This window comes from Mustela nivalis (genome assembly GCF_964662115.1).
Source record: "Mustela nivalis genome assembly, chromosome: 5".
NCBI classification, from domain to species: domain Eukaryota; kingdom Metazoa; phylum Chordata; class Mammalia; order Carnivora; family Mustelidae; genus Mustela; species Mustela nivalis.
In genome coordinates, this window is record NC_139024.1 from 2837062 (window position 1) to 2854691 (window position 17630).

The 17630-nt window shown below is 49.5% G+C and overlaps 1 protein-coding gene across 5 annotated transcripts in view; it reads left to right on the forward strand.

Moving 5' to 3' along the window:
* Positions 1-17630, forward strand: part of LOC309864868 (uncharacterized protein) — a 72673-nt gene that overhangs the window by 33240 nt on the left and 21803 nt on the right. For all 5 annotated transcript variants that reach the window (XR_014311798.1, XR_014311799.1, XM_082730749.1 and 2 more), the window contains one exon: positions 1003-1077. Coding sequence is in view for 3 of the 5 variants with exons in the window: in XM_082730749.1 (XP_082586875.1) it covers positions 1003-1077 (75 nt within the window). In the remaining 2 variants the exon portion in view is untranslated. The remainder of the gene's footprint in view (positions 1-1002; positions 1078-17630) is intronic.

Genomic DNA, 17630 nt, shown 5'->3' on the forward strand with positions numbered 1-17630 from the left:
TTCCAGAAGCTTAGTCCCTGGCACTTTGTTCAACACAGAGCCCTCAAGTCTGGGAGGGGACCCTTAGTTGTCATACCACTGGAGAGATATCTGCTCATGTTTTCAGTAAGATGAAAGAAAAAACATGTCACGGTGACATTGCATCCAGGGTCGTAGTGAGGAGGGATTCGCATGTCTAAATGTCAAGGGTACATAGGAACGTGGGAATGCGTTTTTGGGAGACCATTACCTGGCCATTGTCTCCTCTCTCTCTCGGCACCGAAGCCTTCACAGTTTAGCTGCAAACTACCAGCCCACCCACATATCTACACACTCCGTTTTAGTAGACGCTCATTGTTGAAATCTTCATGTTACTTAAACCTAAATGGAAGCGATATTTGTTGTGGGTTTATGGGGAATAATAAAACTTCTCAAACTTCAAAAATGAAAAGATAAAACAATCACCGTTATATCAACTACAGACTAATTTGACTTTGCACACTTTTAATGAATCTGAAATTACAAAAAATATGTGGTCAGATTTTCTAATCATAAGTTATTTTTCTTGACAGCCTGTCGGCTCACTCTTATTTTGGCCAGAACCTGTGCTGAAAGCATATTTAGATCTCTTGAGGAGCAATAAGTAATACAGCTTTGGATCCTTAGTGCTATGTTTTACAAATCTTGTCAATCACTAATATTGACATAAAAAGACATTTTCAAAAACAAAAAATAATTTTCCTCTAAAAATGTTACAAAATTATATACATTTTTGGTGCTTTATGTGCAGGCATTGTTATATGTGTGAATCTAGACCGATAGAGGACTGTATTTATTCAAGTGGGGATAGTTATTCGAATTACCAAATATATATGTAAAAGTATGTTTTCACTCCAGAAATATCAAAATACATAACATCTCCAAATAAGAGGTGTTTCATTTTTGCAAAATGTTTTGTCCGATGAGGGCTCTGTCCACTGGAGTTGCTGCTCACGGGACTTGACCTCTGGATGTTCTTTACAGGTTAGGGGCTCTTCCTTGGAATCAGCTGCCCATCCACCCCAAGCCCAGGAGGGGTCTCAGCGGCCCCTTCCCAGGGTAAGCGACTCTTCCGTGTGGCCTTGAAATCTGAAGGTTATTTATCAACTTGATAATTAAACCTGGACTCAATGTGGTGGAAAATGTGATTCCTTCTGCAGATATCATCTGTAGAATCTGTGTGTGTGTGTGTGTGTGTGTGTGTGTGTGTGTTTGGGTGCGTCTATCTGTGTGTGTGCATGCCTGTGTGTGTGTGTGTGCGTGCTGAGATTGTGTATGTGAAAGTCTCTTCTCTGTGCAGATGAAACCGGGAGTGTATTATCACTGTCCTTCTCATGAGTGTATTGTCCTGTACCTGAGGGTGTCTGTCTCTGAAGTGCTAGTGCTTACTTCTAAACTTGGTCAAATGTCATCGTCCATCCACGCCCCCATTCGTCTACTGAATCCCCTTAGAGAACGCACGGAGAGATTCTGTGAGGGAGAAAGACAGGAACCAACTCCTCAGGCGACTCCTACTTTGGTAAATGTTTCAGCATTTATTGTTCTGCAACTTGATTTGGGTTTTAGAAGAAGTGGGAGAGTGATTCTTCATTGTGATGATGTAGGTGCAATTTAATTTTTTTTCCTTAAAAATAATTGCAGTATTGGAGCTCTTCGGGGGCTCAGTCAGTGAAGCATTAGACTCTTGATTTGGGTTCAGGTCATGATCTCTGTCAGGGTCATGAGATCGAGCCCCGTGTCAGGCTCCACACGTATCTTTTCCCACACCGAATGCGGAGCCTGCTTGGGATTCTCTCTCTCTCCCTCTGTCCCTTCCCAACTCCCCCAACACCCCCCGACCCCCGCCATGCACAAGCATTCTCTTTCTCTCTAAAAAAAAAAAATGATTCCAGTGTAAGAAAGTATCTAAGGGATGAGAAAACGTCAGTGAAACTCGTGTCGTCCCCTCATCCTCTCCCCGACTGACTGCGAGCAGCTCAGTGCTTCCCCGTCCCCTTCGCTTTCCCAAAGGCGCACCCCCACCTGCACTTACGCTCACCCCGCACCGTCCGCACTGCACAGGAAGGCCCTGATTTAGAGTTACGTTTGCAAGGATGTTCCTAAAATGGAAAAAACAAACAAACAAACAAACAAACAAACCACCGTGCCCTTTCTGGAGCACCTATAATGGGACGTTTGAAGACATCTTTGTGGGTCCACGATCCCTAAAGGTTTGAACCACCCCGGAAGCAAACAGTGTGACTGAGGGGGGGGCCCTTTTTCTCCATTTTTCTCCATTCTGAGCATCAGCCACAAACAGTTCCTCCCCTTTCACGTTGTAAAACAAAGCGGAAAGACTGTGACTGCCTTTTCCCAGATAGAGGTGATGTTTCACGAGAACGGCATCTCCCGAGGAGGGGTCTGCACATGGTCCACAGGGTCCCGTCCAGGACGCAGTGTGGACGCCGAAAGAGAGCTTCCCGGAGCCAAGGGGCTGGTTCCCGGGTGCTCAGACCATAAACAGCCTTCAAGGCACTTAAAAAATCTGCATTTTGTGGGTGTTGGCAAAGCTGCTCTGGCTTCCTCCCCCCCGCCATCTGTTCTTTGTGTCTGAGCCCTCCCTTTGAACATTTGCCTTGGCTTGTAAATACTGCAATTTACTTCACTTCAGGCTTCAAGTTGATGCCATTTTGCCAAATGCACTTGTGGTGGGTCCATTCCCTAAGAAGCCTTCATGTTTGTGAAGCAGAGTCAGCTTTTTTTGGTGAAAGCCGCGGGGCAGGTTTTAGGGAGCATAGGGGCACCCCTGGGACCTGGCTGTCTGTCCCGTCGATGTGAAAGTGAAGACAGGCCTCCTTTCCCAGCCCTCTCCATGACCCACTCCAGACCGTGGCACTTTAGGGCTCACCTGCAAAGCCCTGCAGGACCCTCGGGACGCAAGTGCTCACATCCAGTGTCCCCGTCATCTCAGGGCTGTCCGGGCACAGGACCCAGACGGGGCGTCCCGGGCCCCCACTGTCATTTACAGGCACACGAAACTCCCATGTGAGGAAACGCTTTGTCCCAGGGACTGTTCTTAAGAGAAAGCCACCTCCCTAAGGTGGGCTTGCTGTGCCCCACAGGCCTGGCTGCTTCCCGGGACCTGGGGTCTCACTGTGAGCACAAGGACGGGCTCCCTCTTTTACGGATTTTCTAGAAGAGGCTTCCTCATGCGTCAGGAGGACTCCAGAGGACTTTGTAACATTTGGGACTTGTTAAATCCCTTCATGAGGCATGGAAGCAGCCAGAATTTGTGAATGGACTTCTCAACAGGTCGATGTACTGATGGCGCTGGGCTGTCTCGGAAAGCCAGGTCCTCACCCTGCGGTTTGATGACATTCCGTGGACTCCGTCTGGGGTCTCAGCTGCCTGTTTCCAGGCCTCCCGCTTTCTCCCCATTAGCTGTCTGCTCCGGCCACCCTGGTGCCCTGTGCCCCCTAAGCCTTCCACCCCAGGGCCTTTGTATGTGCAGTTCCCTCTTCCAGAAATGCCCTTCCCGCAGTGACCCCTACTGCCACCCCCCTGCCCCCGGCTTCCTTCCCTCCTCAGAAGGCTCACCCTGAGAAATCTGTCCGAACTTTCTGCACGGCCTCCTTGCCCTGCCCCGTGTTTAATTCCCTTCGCCAGCTTTGGTTTTCTCTCTTAGCCCTCGCCACCTTCTACTATTTTACGTAGTAAAAGACTACGTAATTTGTTCTCCGATTTAGTGTCTCTCTCCTCTTCCCCGGAGCGACTTTCCACTCTGTCTTGCGTTTTCTGTATATCCCCAGTGTCTAAAAAAAATGCGCAGCATTCAATAAATACTTGATGAATTAATGGAAAGAGTAGCAGATTTTCTAAGAAATGTTGCTTTCCTTGGCAACACTTTCCAGTGGATTCCGTCAGGTGCAGTTCCTGAAGGCGGAGCGCGGGCAGATGCAGGCTGTGTAAGCGGCACATGCGGGCAGCCTGGGGTTGGAGGCCTTCTGCAAGCTGGGTGTCCGCTGCCAGAGCCGGGGACCCTCCGATCGCCCCAGCCCCCGCCTCGCGCGCATCAGTTCCTGCCTCCCTGGGCCTCTGCTGCCCAGCAGCCCCCCCTCCCCCTCCCCCGCCCCCGTTCGGCCTTTTCCCTTCCCTTGTGCTTTCCGGCCCCCGCACGCCCTCCCTGCGGAGAGCTGGGGATGCCCCTTCTTCTCCGGGATTCCGTGCACACCCGTGCACACCCGTGCACACCGTGCACACCGTGCACACCCGTGCACACCGCGGTCCCGGAGGAGGCCATGGGCTCCTAGCGGCAGGGCCGCCCTTGCTTCAACATCCGCCGGGGCTGGGCCTCGAGCAGCGCTGGTGCGTCCTGGTGGGCTCGGCCTGGCGGCGGGAACGCCGGCCGGGACCGGCTCCGGTGCGGGCCCTCTCGTGCGGCAGGCTGGCCTCGCGTGGTTCCCCGCGGCCCCTGCACGGTGTCCCGCCTCGGCCTCTCGCGGGCGCCTTCCGTGCGCAGCCCCGACACCTGCCCGGGGTCCACCGTTCCGCAGGCGCAGAGCCGCAGCCTTCGGACAGGTCCCATGTGTCACGTGGAATATTTGGTTAGAAATGGGGGTCCTGAGGCCATGACCACGGGTTCCCTCCAGGGGAAGGGTCCGCTGCAAGACCTAGAAGACCTCCGTCCGCGGCGGCAGCGCCTCCTTCCAGACACCCGCCTGCTTCCGAGCTGGGAACGGGAGCCGCAGCCTGCGCCGGAGCCAGTCCGTGTGTTCTCGAGTTTGCTCCGTCAAGAGGACACTCAGCGAGCGCCAGTCTGCTTGGGATCATGCTTAACGCTCACAGACAATTGCTCAGTTCCCTTCGCTTTGTTTAAAAACAAAACAAAACAAAACAAAAAACTGGTCAAAAGTTCCATTCTTTGCCGTGAACAAACAACATGCTTATGACCTCAGAGAGATGATTGAACTGCCCACCGTGCCGGCTGTGTCAGGAGACGCTGTATTACACCCGTTGCGGGATTTCAAAATGGAAGGAACGAAGGATACGTCCAAGGAAGAAAACATAAGTGGTTCTGACGACGTCTCCCAGCTGGTGGCCTCTACCTTTAAAATATTCCATTTTCCTTGGAAAACACCAATTCTGATTGGGCTTGGCACACTGTTTGGAGAGTGTTTGCACTCATCTTGCTTTCTTATTCACTCTGTGTATAAAACTGAGCGTTTTCAGGCCAGAACAAGATCTCTGTCTGTATCTGTCCTAGGGGAGGCCCGTCGATCGGAGGAGCACAATTAACACACAAGGTACGAGGCACCAGTGAAGGAAAGGATGAGCGTGTGAAGTCCTCGCCCGCCGTGCTGGGCTCTGGGAATGTCCGCGATAACGTGTGCGGGGGTAGCTCACCGGTGCTGAGGTTGTCATGAGAACTGATGACCTTGGGTAGACCTTGGGTAGAGCTCCCCAGAGAGGCCATCAGCTCACAGGCGGCCTCCCACATTACGAATGGTCAAATACAGGTTCTACCCAATCAGAATGCACACAGAGAGGCAGGAAAAATGGGCTTCGAAAGCTTATTTACTACCCACATATAGCATAGTCTCAATTATGGCTCAGAGCCTCTACTTTTTTATCTTTATTGGAAATGTTTTAGACTGTAACAGGCAATATTATTGAGTTATTCTGAATCACCAAGACCTGGGCTTTGATCCTGGTTTTTAGTTGTCTGTCAGTGACCTTGCTTAAGTCCCTTATGTTTACCGTATGTCAGCTTTCATTTTTTTAACTTTTTACTTTAATTCCAGTTAACACGAAATGTTATATTAACGTCAGGTGTACAATAAAGTCATTCATCGCTTCCATGTGGCTCCTGTGCTCATCACAACAAATGCTCTCCTTAATCCGCGTCCTATAGTCCCTCGTGCCCCCTCAACCTCCCTCTGTAACAGTCACTGTGTTCTCTGCAGTTAAGAGTTGTTTCTTGGTTTCTCTCTCTTTTTGTTTTTTGCTTTGCTTATTTTTTTTGTTTTTTAAATTCCACATATGGGTGAAATCATATGGTATTTTTATGGTATTTGTCTTCCTCTGACTTATTTTGCTTAGCATAATACTTTCCATCCATGGGGTACCCATGTTGTTGTAATGGAAAGCTTTCGTATTTTTTATGGCTGAGTAATATTCCATTGTGTGTGTGTGTGTGTGTGTGTGAGAGAGAGAGAGAGAGAGAGAGAGATGCATGTAATACACACACACACACACACACACACACACACACACACACACATCTTCATCAGTTGACGGACACTTGGACTGTTTCCATAATGTAGCTATTGTAAATAACGCTGCTGTAAACATTGGGGGGCATGTATTCCTTTGAATCAGGAGCGTAATTGCTGGGTTGCAGGGTGGTTCTATTTTTACCTTTTGAAGGAACTTCCATACTACCACCCTCCTCCTCCTCTTCCCCCTCCTCCTTCCTCTTCTTTAAGATTTTACTCATTTATTTGACAGAAGCAGCACAAGCAAGGGGAGCAGCAGGCTGAGGGAGAGGGAGAAGCAGGCTCCCCACTGTGCAGGGAGCCCGATTTGGTGTTTGACCCTGGGATCCTAGGGTCCTGGGATCATGACCTGAGCCAAAGACAGACGTCCAGTGACTGAGCCACCCAGGCACCCCTCCACACTGTTTTCCAGAGAGGCTGCAGCACCTTACATTCCCACCAACGTGTGAGAGGGTTCCCCTTTCTCCACATCCTCGCCAACACATGTGGTTTCCTGTGTTGTTGATTTTAGTCATTCTGACAGGTGTAAGGCACGTGTGTCAGCTTTCTTATCTTTTTTTTTTTTTTTAAAGAGTGCTGTTCTTTTTTATTTTTATTTTTATTTTTATCTTTTAAAGAGTTTATTTATTTATTTGACAGACAGATCACAAGTAGGCAGAGAGGCAGGCAGAGAGACAGGGGGAAGCAGGCTCCCCGCTGAGCAGAGAGCCCGATGCGGGGCTCCATCCCAGGACACTGGGATCATGACCCGAGCAGAAGGCAGAGGCTTAACCCACTGAGCCACCTAGGTGCCCCCAGCTTTCTTATCTTTAACAATGGGTGCAATAATTCTAATCTGATAGGGTTACTGAAGAATTTAATGAAACACATTATACAAAGCTTCTCCCACAAATTTCCCACTCATTAAATGTGCTTTCTTCTTTCTCTTATTTTTCCACATGAGTTGATTTTAAAAAATAATAGCTAGTGTAAATTAAAATTTTTGATAGAAATATGATGTGAAGAATTGAAAATGATGGAAAAAGAACTTATACTGTACTGCATCTCTGCTTCCGGATAATTCAGATAATTCAGATAATGCCAAGCTAGACTCTCTAATTGTTTTATAAATTTGGGGGGGGCGCCTCCGTGGCTCAGTGGGTTGAGTCTTGGACTCTGGGTTTCCGCTGAGGTCGTGACCTCATGGGTGGTGGGATCCAGTGCCCCCTCGGGCTCGGCGCTCAGCAGAGAGTCAGCTCGAAGATTCTCTCCCTCTGCCTCTCCCTCCACGTGTACTCTCGCTCAGGCTCTCTCTCTAAAATAAAAAAACAAATCTTTTTAAGAAATAAATTTAAGAAACAGTTTCATATAAGATCAATCCAATGCACCCTTTTATTCTTTTACATGAGTAGGGGTGGGAAGGTTTGGTTGCTGGCCAGCAGACCGAGGCTGTAAAGATGTATAGCAAAGAGGATTGCACGTTTCCATGTTTTCTGTGCCAGGCTTTCCTCCCCATGAGCGGTGTGGGGCCCCCGTAGCACTGGTGGGACGCTCCTCCCCAGGAGGGGTGTGTGGTCAGCACTACACCGGCCTGGTGCTCCGCCAGAGAGGAGCTGGCTGCTTGACGGTCAGAGGCAGACCGCATCATTCTCAGGAAAGTGGCTTTGTTTAAAAAGCAAAGTTACATTCATGCTTATCATCAATATGTCTTCTCTCCAAAGTTCTTGGAACTTTGTAGTGTGTCTACCTCTTTTGTCTCAAATGTACTCCAATAATCTTTCCTAAATAATTGTGTCTATTTTGTAACAGATCTCCCAAACACTTTGCAGCTTGGCAGAATCCACTGGGCCACCAAGATGCGTCTTACTTACTACGTTCTATGCAAAACGATTGAAAACCAGACTCCGGGACAAGGTTTAGCCGCAGCTGACAGAAGGACTTGCCGTTATGCAGACTGAGAAACAATCTTGTTGTCCTTAGTCCAGAGTGAGGGTTGGGTGTCATACGTGCAGCTGCGTAGTTGAAGCGGGTAGCGTGTTCGTGATCAGACCCCGCTTGCCCTGCAGGCAGGCTGTGGTCGGTAAGCTGGTGCCTGGCCCCGTTGGGTCCAGCTTGCTGGGAAGTGTGACTGCAGCTCTGGCTAGTACAAATGGCATTAATTACCTCAAATGGGCATACGCCAAATGGAGTCATTGGTTTTAGGAACGAACCATAGCCTCCACTTAGATCAAGGATCAAACTTTTATTTTGGCTGGTTCCAGAAGAGCAGGTTTTGTTACATTTCTATTAAGCAAGCCTGTAGTCAATAAAATGAAGACAGTCCAAAATAAGTGTCCTACTTACCTGATTCACTTTCTTTTTAGACACTGTCCATATGAATAGATAAATCCAGGCAGATTTGTTTTGCCTTAATTTTTCAAAATGTATAAATTTCCTTTCATGACCAAATATACTTAAAACTAGTATAAAATACGTAATGTAAAACTTGGAAAAATTCCAACTTCAGATTGTGAGTAGCTTCCTGACCCACGAGGGAAGGGCAGCATGAAGAGTTCTCAACAGGAGCGAGAATGGCTTCCTTGTTCTTCTCAAGTCATGTGGTGGGTAGCACCGGCTTAACTGGGTGATTAAACAGCCTTGTCTTCAGTTATGCCTGAAAAGTAGTTTTGTCCCCAGGTGAACCGATCTTTGTGGTTTAATCACAAATAGAAAACGCGGTTCTTACACGTGCAGATTATTATACACACACACACACACACACACACAAACACGCATGTACTTTAACCGCATACAATGTCTGAGTTAGAAGAGGTAGCAGAATGGAGTGGCCCAAAAGACCTTCCAGAAATCAGCGACATTTGAATACTGTTACAATGTTTAGTGTACCGATCGCTTCATAAAGAAAAGTGTTGCGCAATCCATGTGAAAGCAGGAGTTCAGAAAGCTTTTAACTTCTATAGAGAGCCCTCGGACACCGCAAACTCCGAAAGCTCTAAGAGCAGGAAGGGGGTAGCAGGCTGGGGTAGGCACGGCGTGTTTCTAGCTGTTCGTAGATGTCGGCAAACATTTTCTGGAAAGGACGAGACGCCCGTCATTTTGCCCGTCATTTTGCGGCCACATTTGATTTGGTCGCGTGACTTAGCCCCTCCTTCCTTCCTTCCTTGTTAGCAGCCATTTAGAAATGTGGAAACCGCAAAACTGGGCCCACGCGCTAGAGTTTGCCAACCTCTGATCCACGGTGTTGACTTGGTCATTCCCTTCTGGGCTTGAGTGTCTTCATGATCCGGAAGCTTCTGTTGACGCCCTGTGCCTTACTGTGTTTAATCTTTACGCACCAAGACCCCCAGCCCCGTGCCTGACCCATGGTAGGGTCTCAGGAAATGTTTGCCACGTAAAACCTTTCCTCCTTTTCCTCTATCCTACAGCGCTGGAAGCGCGGCTTCTTTCCCAGGGATGGTTGTTTTCCCATCAGCCTGAGCAGTGCTGTTTCTGGGGCCACCCCTCCCCCACGCTTCTCTCTAGAAGTTAGTGGGGAGCCCGACAGATGCAACTCACCCAAGCTGCTCCCTACGCATAACGCAAACCCAGTATTACCGAGTAAATGTAATTTAAGGGTGTAAGATAAATCCTTACCCATTTTTAAAAAAACGTGTTTAGTCCAGTTTGTGTGTGTGTGTCGGGTCCCTGATTTCAATGATGCCTTCGTTGTAAGTCAACCGTGCTTCAGTAAAAAAAATAAAATGTCCTTGAGGGCAAAACTGGAACTTTTCATTTTTCTGTCATGCTTTATTTCCCGTTGTCCTTCCCCACCCCTGCCCCCACCACGCCGCGGATCACAGGGTAGGGCTTGATGACACCTCAGCCCCGTGCTTTGCTTCCCAAACATCTCTAAGATGGATCTTTCCCCCTTCCCTGTTCTTTCCTCTTGCAAACGCCACATCCGTTTTTCCATTTCTTTAAAGAAATGTGTGCATTTTTCGATCTGCCCAACAAAAACAATATAAGCAATTTTAGATTTCTTTAAATCAATTTTCTGGCTTTTTACCCCTTCTGTTTCAAAATATGGGGTCAAGGGGTGTCCGGCTGGCTCGGCTGGGAGAACATGCGACTCTTGATCTCAGAGTTGAGAGTTCAAGTCTCACGTTGGGTGTAGAGATTACTTAAAAATAAAATCTTAAAAAACAAACAAGCCAAAAACCCCACAAAAATATGGGATTAAAACCATAAGGCATGATGATCTAGTGATTTGCAAAATTTTATTACAATTGACTAATGGATAGTCTAAATTATTAATTTCTTTTATCATTAAAAGAAAAAAGGACAAAATGTATTCCATTCTTCCTATAATGTACCAATAGAAATCTGACATCCTTGAAAACATGTACAATGTTTATTTGTTTACTTATCTCTCCCAGTTTGAGGAGGAAACAGAACCTGGGCTTGCAGATTTTAAAGCACTTTGCTATAGTACTTGATGTGGTTTGATGTCTTTTGAACTTGGGTTATCAGATATTGGATCTGATTTGGCTTCTCTCTGCTTCCCTCCTTCGGTGGTCTGAGTTTCGGTGGATTTGTACGGGGGACACAAGTCTCTGTGGGGGTTCCCCATGCCCCAGCACATGTAGCAACAGTAATTTTTTGAATAGTTTTCGGGGCTGGAAGCCACCACTGGTCCTGGAAGGGAGAGCCGACCTGGCCCAGCCTCCCCGAGCAGCCGAGCGCACCTCACAGCCCCTTCCAGCCCCTTCCTCCAGCAGCTCAGCATGGGGTGTCAGAGAAATCATTAAGGGGGCATCCTGGCCTCTCCCTCCCACACCTGCGGGTCCTGGTTCCCTGCTGTAATTTTATGGGCCGTGAGGAGGCAGGTTTGACGCCATGGAGCACCGTCTCTGCCAACAGCTGCAGACGAGTCAGCTCCCCAGACAGTAAAATGTAAAGCGGGGGGAGGGAGAGATAAGCTTTGAAGTTTACAAAAAAGCATGACTTTGACCACTTCCTTTTTCCTTTTTAAATTGGTGTCCCAGGTATGTTGAGAGGAACCATCAGCTAACTTTACAAGGAAAGACCCACTTCCTCCCAACACTTAAGGGCTGCGTGATTCCCAGCATTTGAATACCGGCGGGGCTCAGTGGCCTCCTTCACGGGAGGGGGGGGCGGGGACCTTCACGGGGGGCGGGGACATCTGCTCCGAGCAGATGAGAAGCAGTGTTTTAGCCAGAGGAGTGAACGTGTAGACACGGCACGTAGACACGGCACGGCGTGCCCTGGAAATACGCGCTCACACACGGAGAGCTCCTGGATTCAAGGTGAAGGTTAAAGGTGCGAGCAGCCCCCAGTCACCTTTCCTATGTGTTTACCTGCCTCGGGCCTTCTTGCTTTTGTTCTGAAAAGAAGAGATGTGAAGCTGTGCCCCATGTTCTCCCCCAAGTTCTCATCTCTAATTAATGCTTCTCCTTTCCACTTTGTTTTCAGTATTTTTCTTTTTTTTTTAAAAACATAACTCCGGGAGAAATGTCCTGGAGGGATGTGTGCATGTTTGTGCTTTAGTGTGCTCGTGTGCACATCTGTGTGTGCGCTCGTGTGCATGCCTTGTGCATGTGTGCACGTGTGTGCGCCTGTGTGCACACCTGTGTGCGTGCGTGTGCTCATGTGCACACCTGTGTGTGCACACATGCGTGCGTACGTGTGTTCGTGTGCACACCTGTGTGCGTGTGTGCACTTGTTTGCATGATGCACACATACGGGTTCTGCAGCGTCGATCTTCTGGAGACTTGCAGGATGTAGGGTTTGAGTCTGTAGCTTGAAGATGTGTGTGAAAGAAGTGTGGAAGTCTTTTAAAAATTATTTTAAAGATTTTGTTTATTTGAGAGAGAGAGAGAGGAGAGGGGCAGAGGGAGAGGGAGAGCGTCTGAAGCAGACTCCACACGGGGCAGGAAGCCTGATTCAGGGCTCAATGTCATGACCACGAGATCCTGAGCTGAGCGGAAATCAAGAGTCGGACACTTAACTGGCGGTGCCACCCGGTGCCCCAAAAGCCTTTTCAGATCACACAGCACACCTCATGCTATGATTTTCGATTAATTCTGGTCTTTGTTTAATGAAATGTGGGCAAAATGGATCCAGTTTAGACTCTTGGATGCTCCGTTCTAAAGTAAGAATTAAGGTCATCACGGAAAGCTATTTGGAGACCAGCAGAAAATTTAGAACAAAGAATCTCGTAATTCACTCACTTTTTCTTCAAAAGTGTTCAAAAGAACGTGAATCCTTGCACCCCATCGTGCAGGGTAGAATTAAGTGGGAATGAATCTATTCGGGTTGTATCATACCATTGTTGATGTACGTGGTCTTTGCCTACTTAGTTGTAAGACTTCGAACCAGTCATTTACCTCCTGGGATTCAGGCTCCTTATCTGGAAAAACACGGCAATCAATCTAGATCTCTTCTGTTGAATGCTGTAGCCACTAGTCTTGTCTGTTTAGATTTAATATAGTTAAGTAACACTAAAATTCAGTCCCTTGCTTGTAACAGCCACATTTCAAGTGCTCTGTTTCCTTTCTTCTCTTTGTTTTTTTTTAAGATTTTATTTATTTATTTGACAGAGAACAGCACGCACAAGCGAGGGGAGCAGCAGGCAGAGGGAGAAGGAGAAGCAGGCGCCCGCTGAGCAGAGAGCCCGATGTGGGGCTCGATCCCAGGACCCTGAGATCATGACCTAAGCTGAAGGCAGAGGCTTACCCGACTGAGCCACCCAGGCGCCCCCTCAAGTGCTCAGTTTGTGTGCGTGGCTCGTGGCTAGTGCATTGCACAGAAAGGAGAGGGCAGATCCCAGCACAGATTGGCAGAAAGTTCTGTAACACACCTGAAATGTTATACCAGAGAAACAGAACCTGGGGATCTCCAGGCTTCTGTGCTCCAACCACAGCTTGCTTACTGTTGGAAGTTTATTGAGTCATTATTATATATTTTTTTCTTTTTTAAGAAAGAGAGAGGAGAGGAAGAGGGAGAGGGAGAGAGAGAATCTTAAGCAGACTCCACATCCAGCACGGAGCCCAACGTGGGGCTTGATCTCATGACCCTGAGATCATGACCTGAGCCCAAACCATTTTCTACCAATATTGTAAATAAAAGTGGTTAGTTTTGCATCTTTTATTACTAGTGAGCTAGAACACACCTTCCCTATTTCATTGCTATGTATCTCACACATCACTTTCACGAGTAGCCATGCCTGTGTGTGTAGGTCGGGGGGGCGGGTGCGCATGAGTGTGTGCATTCTGATAGTCCAATTTCTTTTTGATTTGTACGATCTCATCATTGGAATATTAACCCTGTGCCTGTCACGGAGCTGTAAAAAGTTACACGTTTGTCATTCACCTTTCAATGACTTGCATTATTTTTTCATTTATGGAATCAACCGATAGTTTTAATTCTGAGGTCATCGAAATGTTTCAGTCTTTTCCTTTCTGCTGTTTATCTTCCCAAAGGAAATATTATATAAATATTGGTCCATATTGTGGTTCTTTACTTTGGTTGCACATCGGAGCCCTCTGAGGAGCTGCAGAACAAGAGGGCGCTGGGGCCTGTCCAGCCACCCCGGGAGTTCTGCCCGCAGCCGAGCTTGGAAACCTCCTGTTCAAGCTGCGCAGCACTTCCATGATTTCATTCTCCACCTTTATCTGATGATGAGACTGAGATCGGACATTATATTTCCAGAACATTCCGCCGTCTGTCTTACAGCTGTTTGTTAGAACATTCATTCTCTATCACAGTCCACCTTGTCAAAGCTAGTTGGGTCTTTTTCTGTATTTTGATTCTGTCCAACTGTTTCCTGGGACAGCACGTTACAGCGTCACGTAGGATGAGTCCCTCTTGTTACTTTCCTACATGTGAGACTCACGTTACGATCGCGCTCAGACAGTGAGCTTGAGGGGCACCTGGGTGGTTCCGTCCGTTAAGCGTCTGCCTTCTGCTCGGGCCACGATCGCAGGGTCCTGGGATTGAGTCTCAAGTCGGGTTCCCTGCTCAGCGGGGAGTCTGCTTCTCCCTCTGCCTCTGTGCTCTCTCTCTCGCTCTTGGTCCCTTTCAAGGAAATAAATAAAATCTTTTAAAAATAATAAAAACAAACAAACAAAATAAGTGTGTTTGATTAAGTAGAGGAAACCTAGAGATTCATGGCCAAATAACAACATTGGACCAAGCCATCTGGATGGGTTGGCGGTCAGTTAACATTAAAACCGGGTTTGCTCTTGGATTACTTAATGCAGATATGTTGAAAGGAAATACAGAGTCACGTGTGGACGCCAGGGCTTTGCGGTCTAGGGCAGGGCTTGCCCGTGGGGGTTGGGTCTGCTGATCGGTTTGGTGCGGTTTTGCTTGTGTCCTCCACAACGAGGCGCAGTGTCGCCGGACTTCCCGGTGCTCGATGACATCAGCACCCAGCGGCCACCCCCGTGTGAGGCCTTCAAACCCGGCGCGTCTCTCACCGTCACCAACCGGCCGGTAGTTTCTTTGGTGATACACTTTTATCCCGTTTTCCCCAAAGTGGTCAGCACGGTGGTTTTGTTTTTCTAGAACTAACTCCCTGTAATAGTCTATTTTATGAGATGATGTGGAAGGTTCACTAAATTACAAAACCCAGACGGTGACTCTGCTTGGCTCCAGTGGGTCTGATGGCGGGGGGAGCCCCACGGCTGCCCACCGAGGGGCCTGCCACGGGCTCAGCCCAACCCGGGACCTGTCGCTCTATTTCAGAGAGGATCCTAGACTCACCTGGTCGGGGGTCCAGTGGGGGCTCTGGGAGATTCTGGGGTGCCCACGCTGGGAAGGCAGCATGCTGGTAGAGGCAGGTGGGCCACGTGGGAAGCGGCCAGCTCTGAGGCTCTGGGAAAGTCGCTTCTGTCACTGCCTCTTTCCTTCTGCACCCAGCAAGGGTGAAAGTACATGTCGCTGTGATGGTTCAGGGTCGCAGTGCGGAGGGACTTCTGTGCGTGGCTCCAGTGGGTCTGATGGCAGGGGGATAGCCCTTCACCCCTCCCTTCCCCCAGTATCTGATGTACCCCCACACTGGCTCTCATATCCCGAACGCCTGACATCTCTCGGGGTCTCCATGCTGGGGCCAGGCCCTCGTGGCCCTCGTGACCCGCCGCCTGGACCAGGGTCCACTTTCACTCTCCTTCCATCAATTTTCAACTGGATACTGATTTTCAAATACATCAAAGGATGTCAGCTCCCCTTCAAAATATCTCCGTGTCTCCTGCGGCTCTTAAGATCAAGATGGAAATCCTGATGTGACCCACAGAGCTCTGCCCCCGGCGCCCATCTCCCCGCCTTCCGGTCCCTGCAGGGCTCGCGGCCTCTCTTCCCAGGCAGCGCCCACGCTCCCTCTCCTGCCCTCCTCCTCCGTCCCATGCTGGCCTGGCCTGCCTCCTGGGGGGCATGTCCTCCTCCTACACTAGTTCTCAGGGCTGGGGCTCCTGTCCTCCGGGCCACTTGTCCACTCAGAGCCGTGGGCGTGGTTCTGTCTCCCCAGTGAACCACGGGCTCCCTGGAGATGGGAATCCGGCCAGTTCTGGTCTGGTCAGACCCACCATGGCGGCCGCAGGGTCCGACCAACTCAACAAATCGTTTACGGAGTGAATACGCAGATGAAAGCACAAGCGTAATGAAGCCATCCGATCGAGTCAGACACATAAAACGCACTCTTATGGAGCTGCTTCTTTTTCCTGTTATTTTAGACGATGGGGTCATGTTTAATAAAATGAAATATCTCCGCTCTGGGCGGACTGCACTTGTGGGAAGAAAAGGCCGTGGCGTCCACCCTCGAGATAGGTGGTTTCTACCCACAGAGGCAGGGGATCAGGGAAATGTCTTCGCAGACACAAAGAGAGGGAATTCTCTACAGAAAAGTTCATGTTTCGGGAGAATTCAAATCGGACCCGTCAGCTGCTCTCCACAAACCTGAATCCTTGGTAACGAACTGTCCGTTTCCGATCATACCAAATTGCTGCTTATTTTTAATTATATTAGACTTTTTTCTCCCCTGTTGGGAGCACGCAGGGAAGGCGAGGCTCCCTTTGATCCGGGGGAGCAGGTATGTTAATGTTGGAACAACAGGAAGCGCCGGATGGCCCCCCGCCCCCGCCCAGCAGCCGGCCCTCCACACCCTTCATCTGCCGGGCCTGACCCAGGAAACCGACTTGAAAGGCGCAGGCACTTGGTCTAGTGACGTCCGCTGTACCCAATAGAAGGACAAAAAGTACTTTATGGAAAGAATGTTTAGGGGATTCACAGGTTAGTCAGAATCGGTGGCTGGTAGGTTTGGGGCTTATGTATACTTTCCAGGGGTGCTGCTGGCTTTCTCTGTACAGGGCCCGGGTGGGGTGGGGCGGGGCTGCAGTTCTCTCTTCTTTATGGGAGCGGCTCAGCCTCAAGGCGGTGGGAGGGCGATGCGGGAACCACCCCTCGTCCCCTTTCCCCTCACATCAGGGCAGAGGAGTCTTCCTCATAGGAGGACTTGTCCCACAGCCCCGTCTCCGCAGGCGGCCCCCACCTTCCCTGGGGCCTGGGGACCTCCGTGTTACTCACCTGCTCCTCTCTCCCCAGCGGCTCAGCAAACCCCCACGGGGCCGGGAGGGGCGAGCTTGGGATCCCTGTGTATCTCCTCAAACCGGGCAGGTTCCTGGAAACACTTACTGAGTGGAACCCGTCACTGCTGTGTGGCCCTGGACTCCAGGGACTTTGCAGAGTGGCTCTGGGAGGGCGGGCCGCCCTGGCCCCCCGTGCTCCCCGCTTTGGCGGAGAACGCCCTCCCCTCAGGAGGGGACAAAATCCTGAAGTTCCAGCCTGCGAGTCCGTGTTCTCCGAAGTAGGCGCCCCACATTGCCCAGGTAGGGGAGGAAGAAAACTTCCATTGACGCTGGTGTTAAGTGTCACTAATATTTAATACATGGGAAGACCCTGGCGGCCCCCGCCTGTGTGCCTTCAGTCACAGAGTGCCCAGGATTTGTAGGGCCTGGAGCTTGGACACTTTCCAGAACAAATGTGGTATTGGGGGGATTATTTAACAAAAAGTCTCCTATTGTCCACGCGCGCTCCTGAGGCCACCCGGTGGGACAGGCCGTGCCGTCCCAGGGATGGTCCACCACTCCTGGGTTTGGTTAAGTGGGCTCACAGATGATGCTTCTCCACACATCGGTGGTGGTCCCAGTGCAGTGAGAAGCCACAGAAAATGGCAAAAAGGACAGCCTTTGGGGCCCAGGATGAGCTCTCGGTTGGCTTTACTGGGTCAGGGCGTGACATGACAATCTAATCAGAGGCTGATTTGGGAAAACAATGACCCAAACCCCACTGCAAAGGCACTTTCATATCCACTCTCCTGTGCAG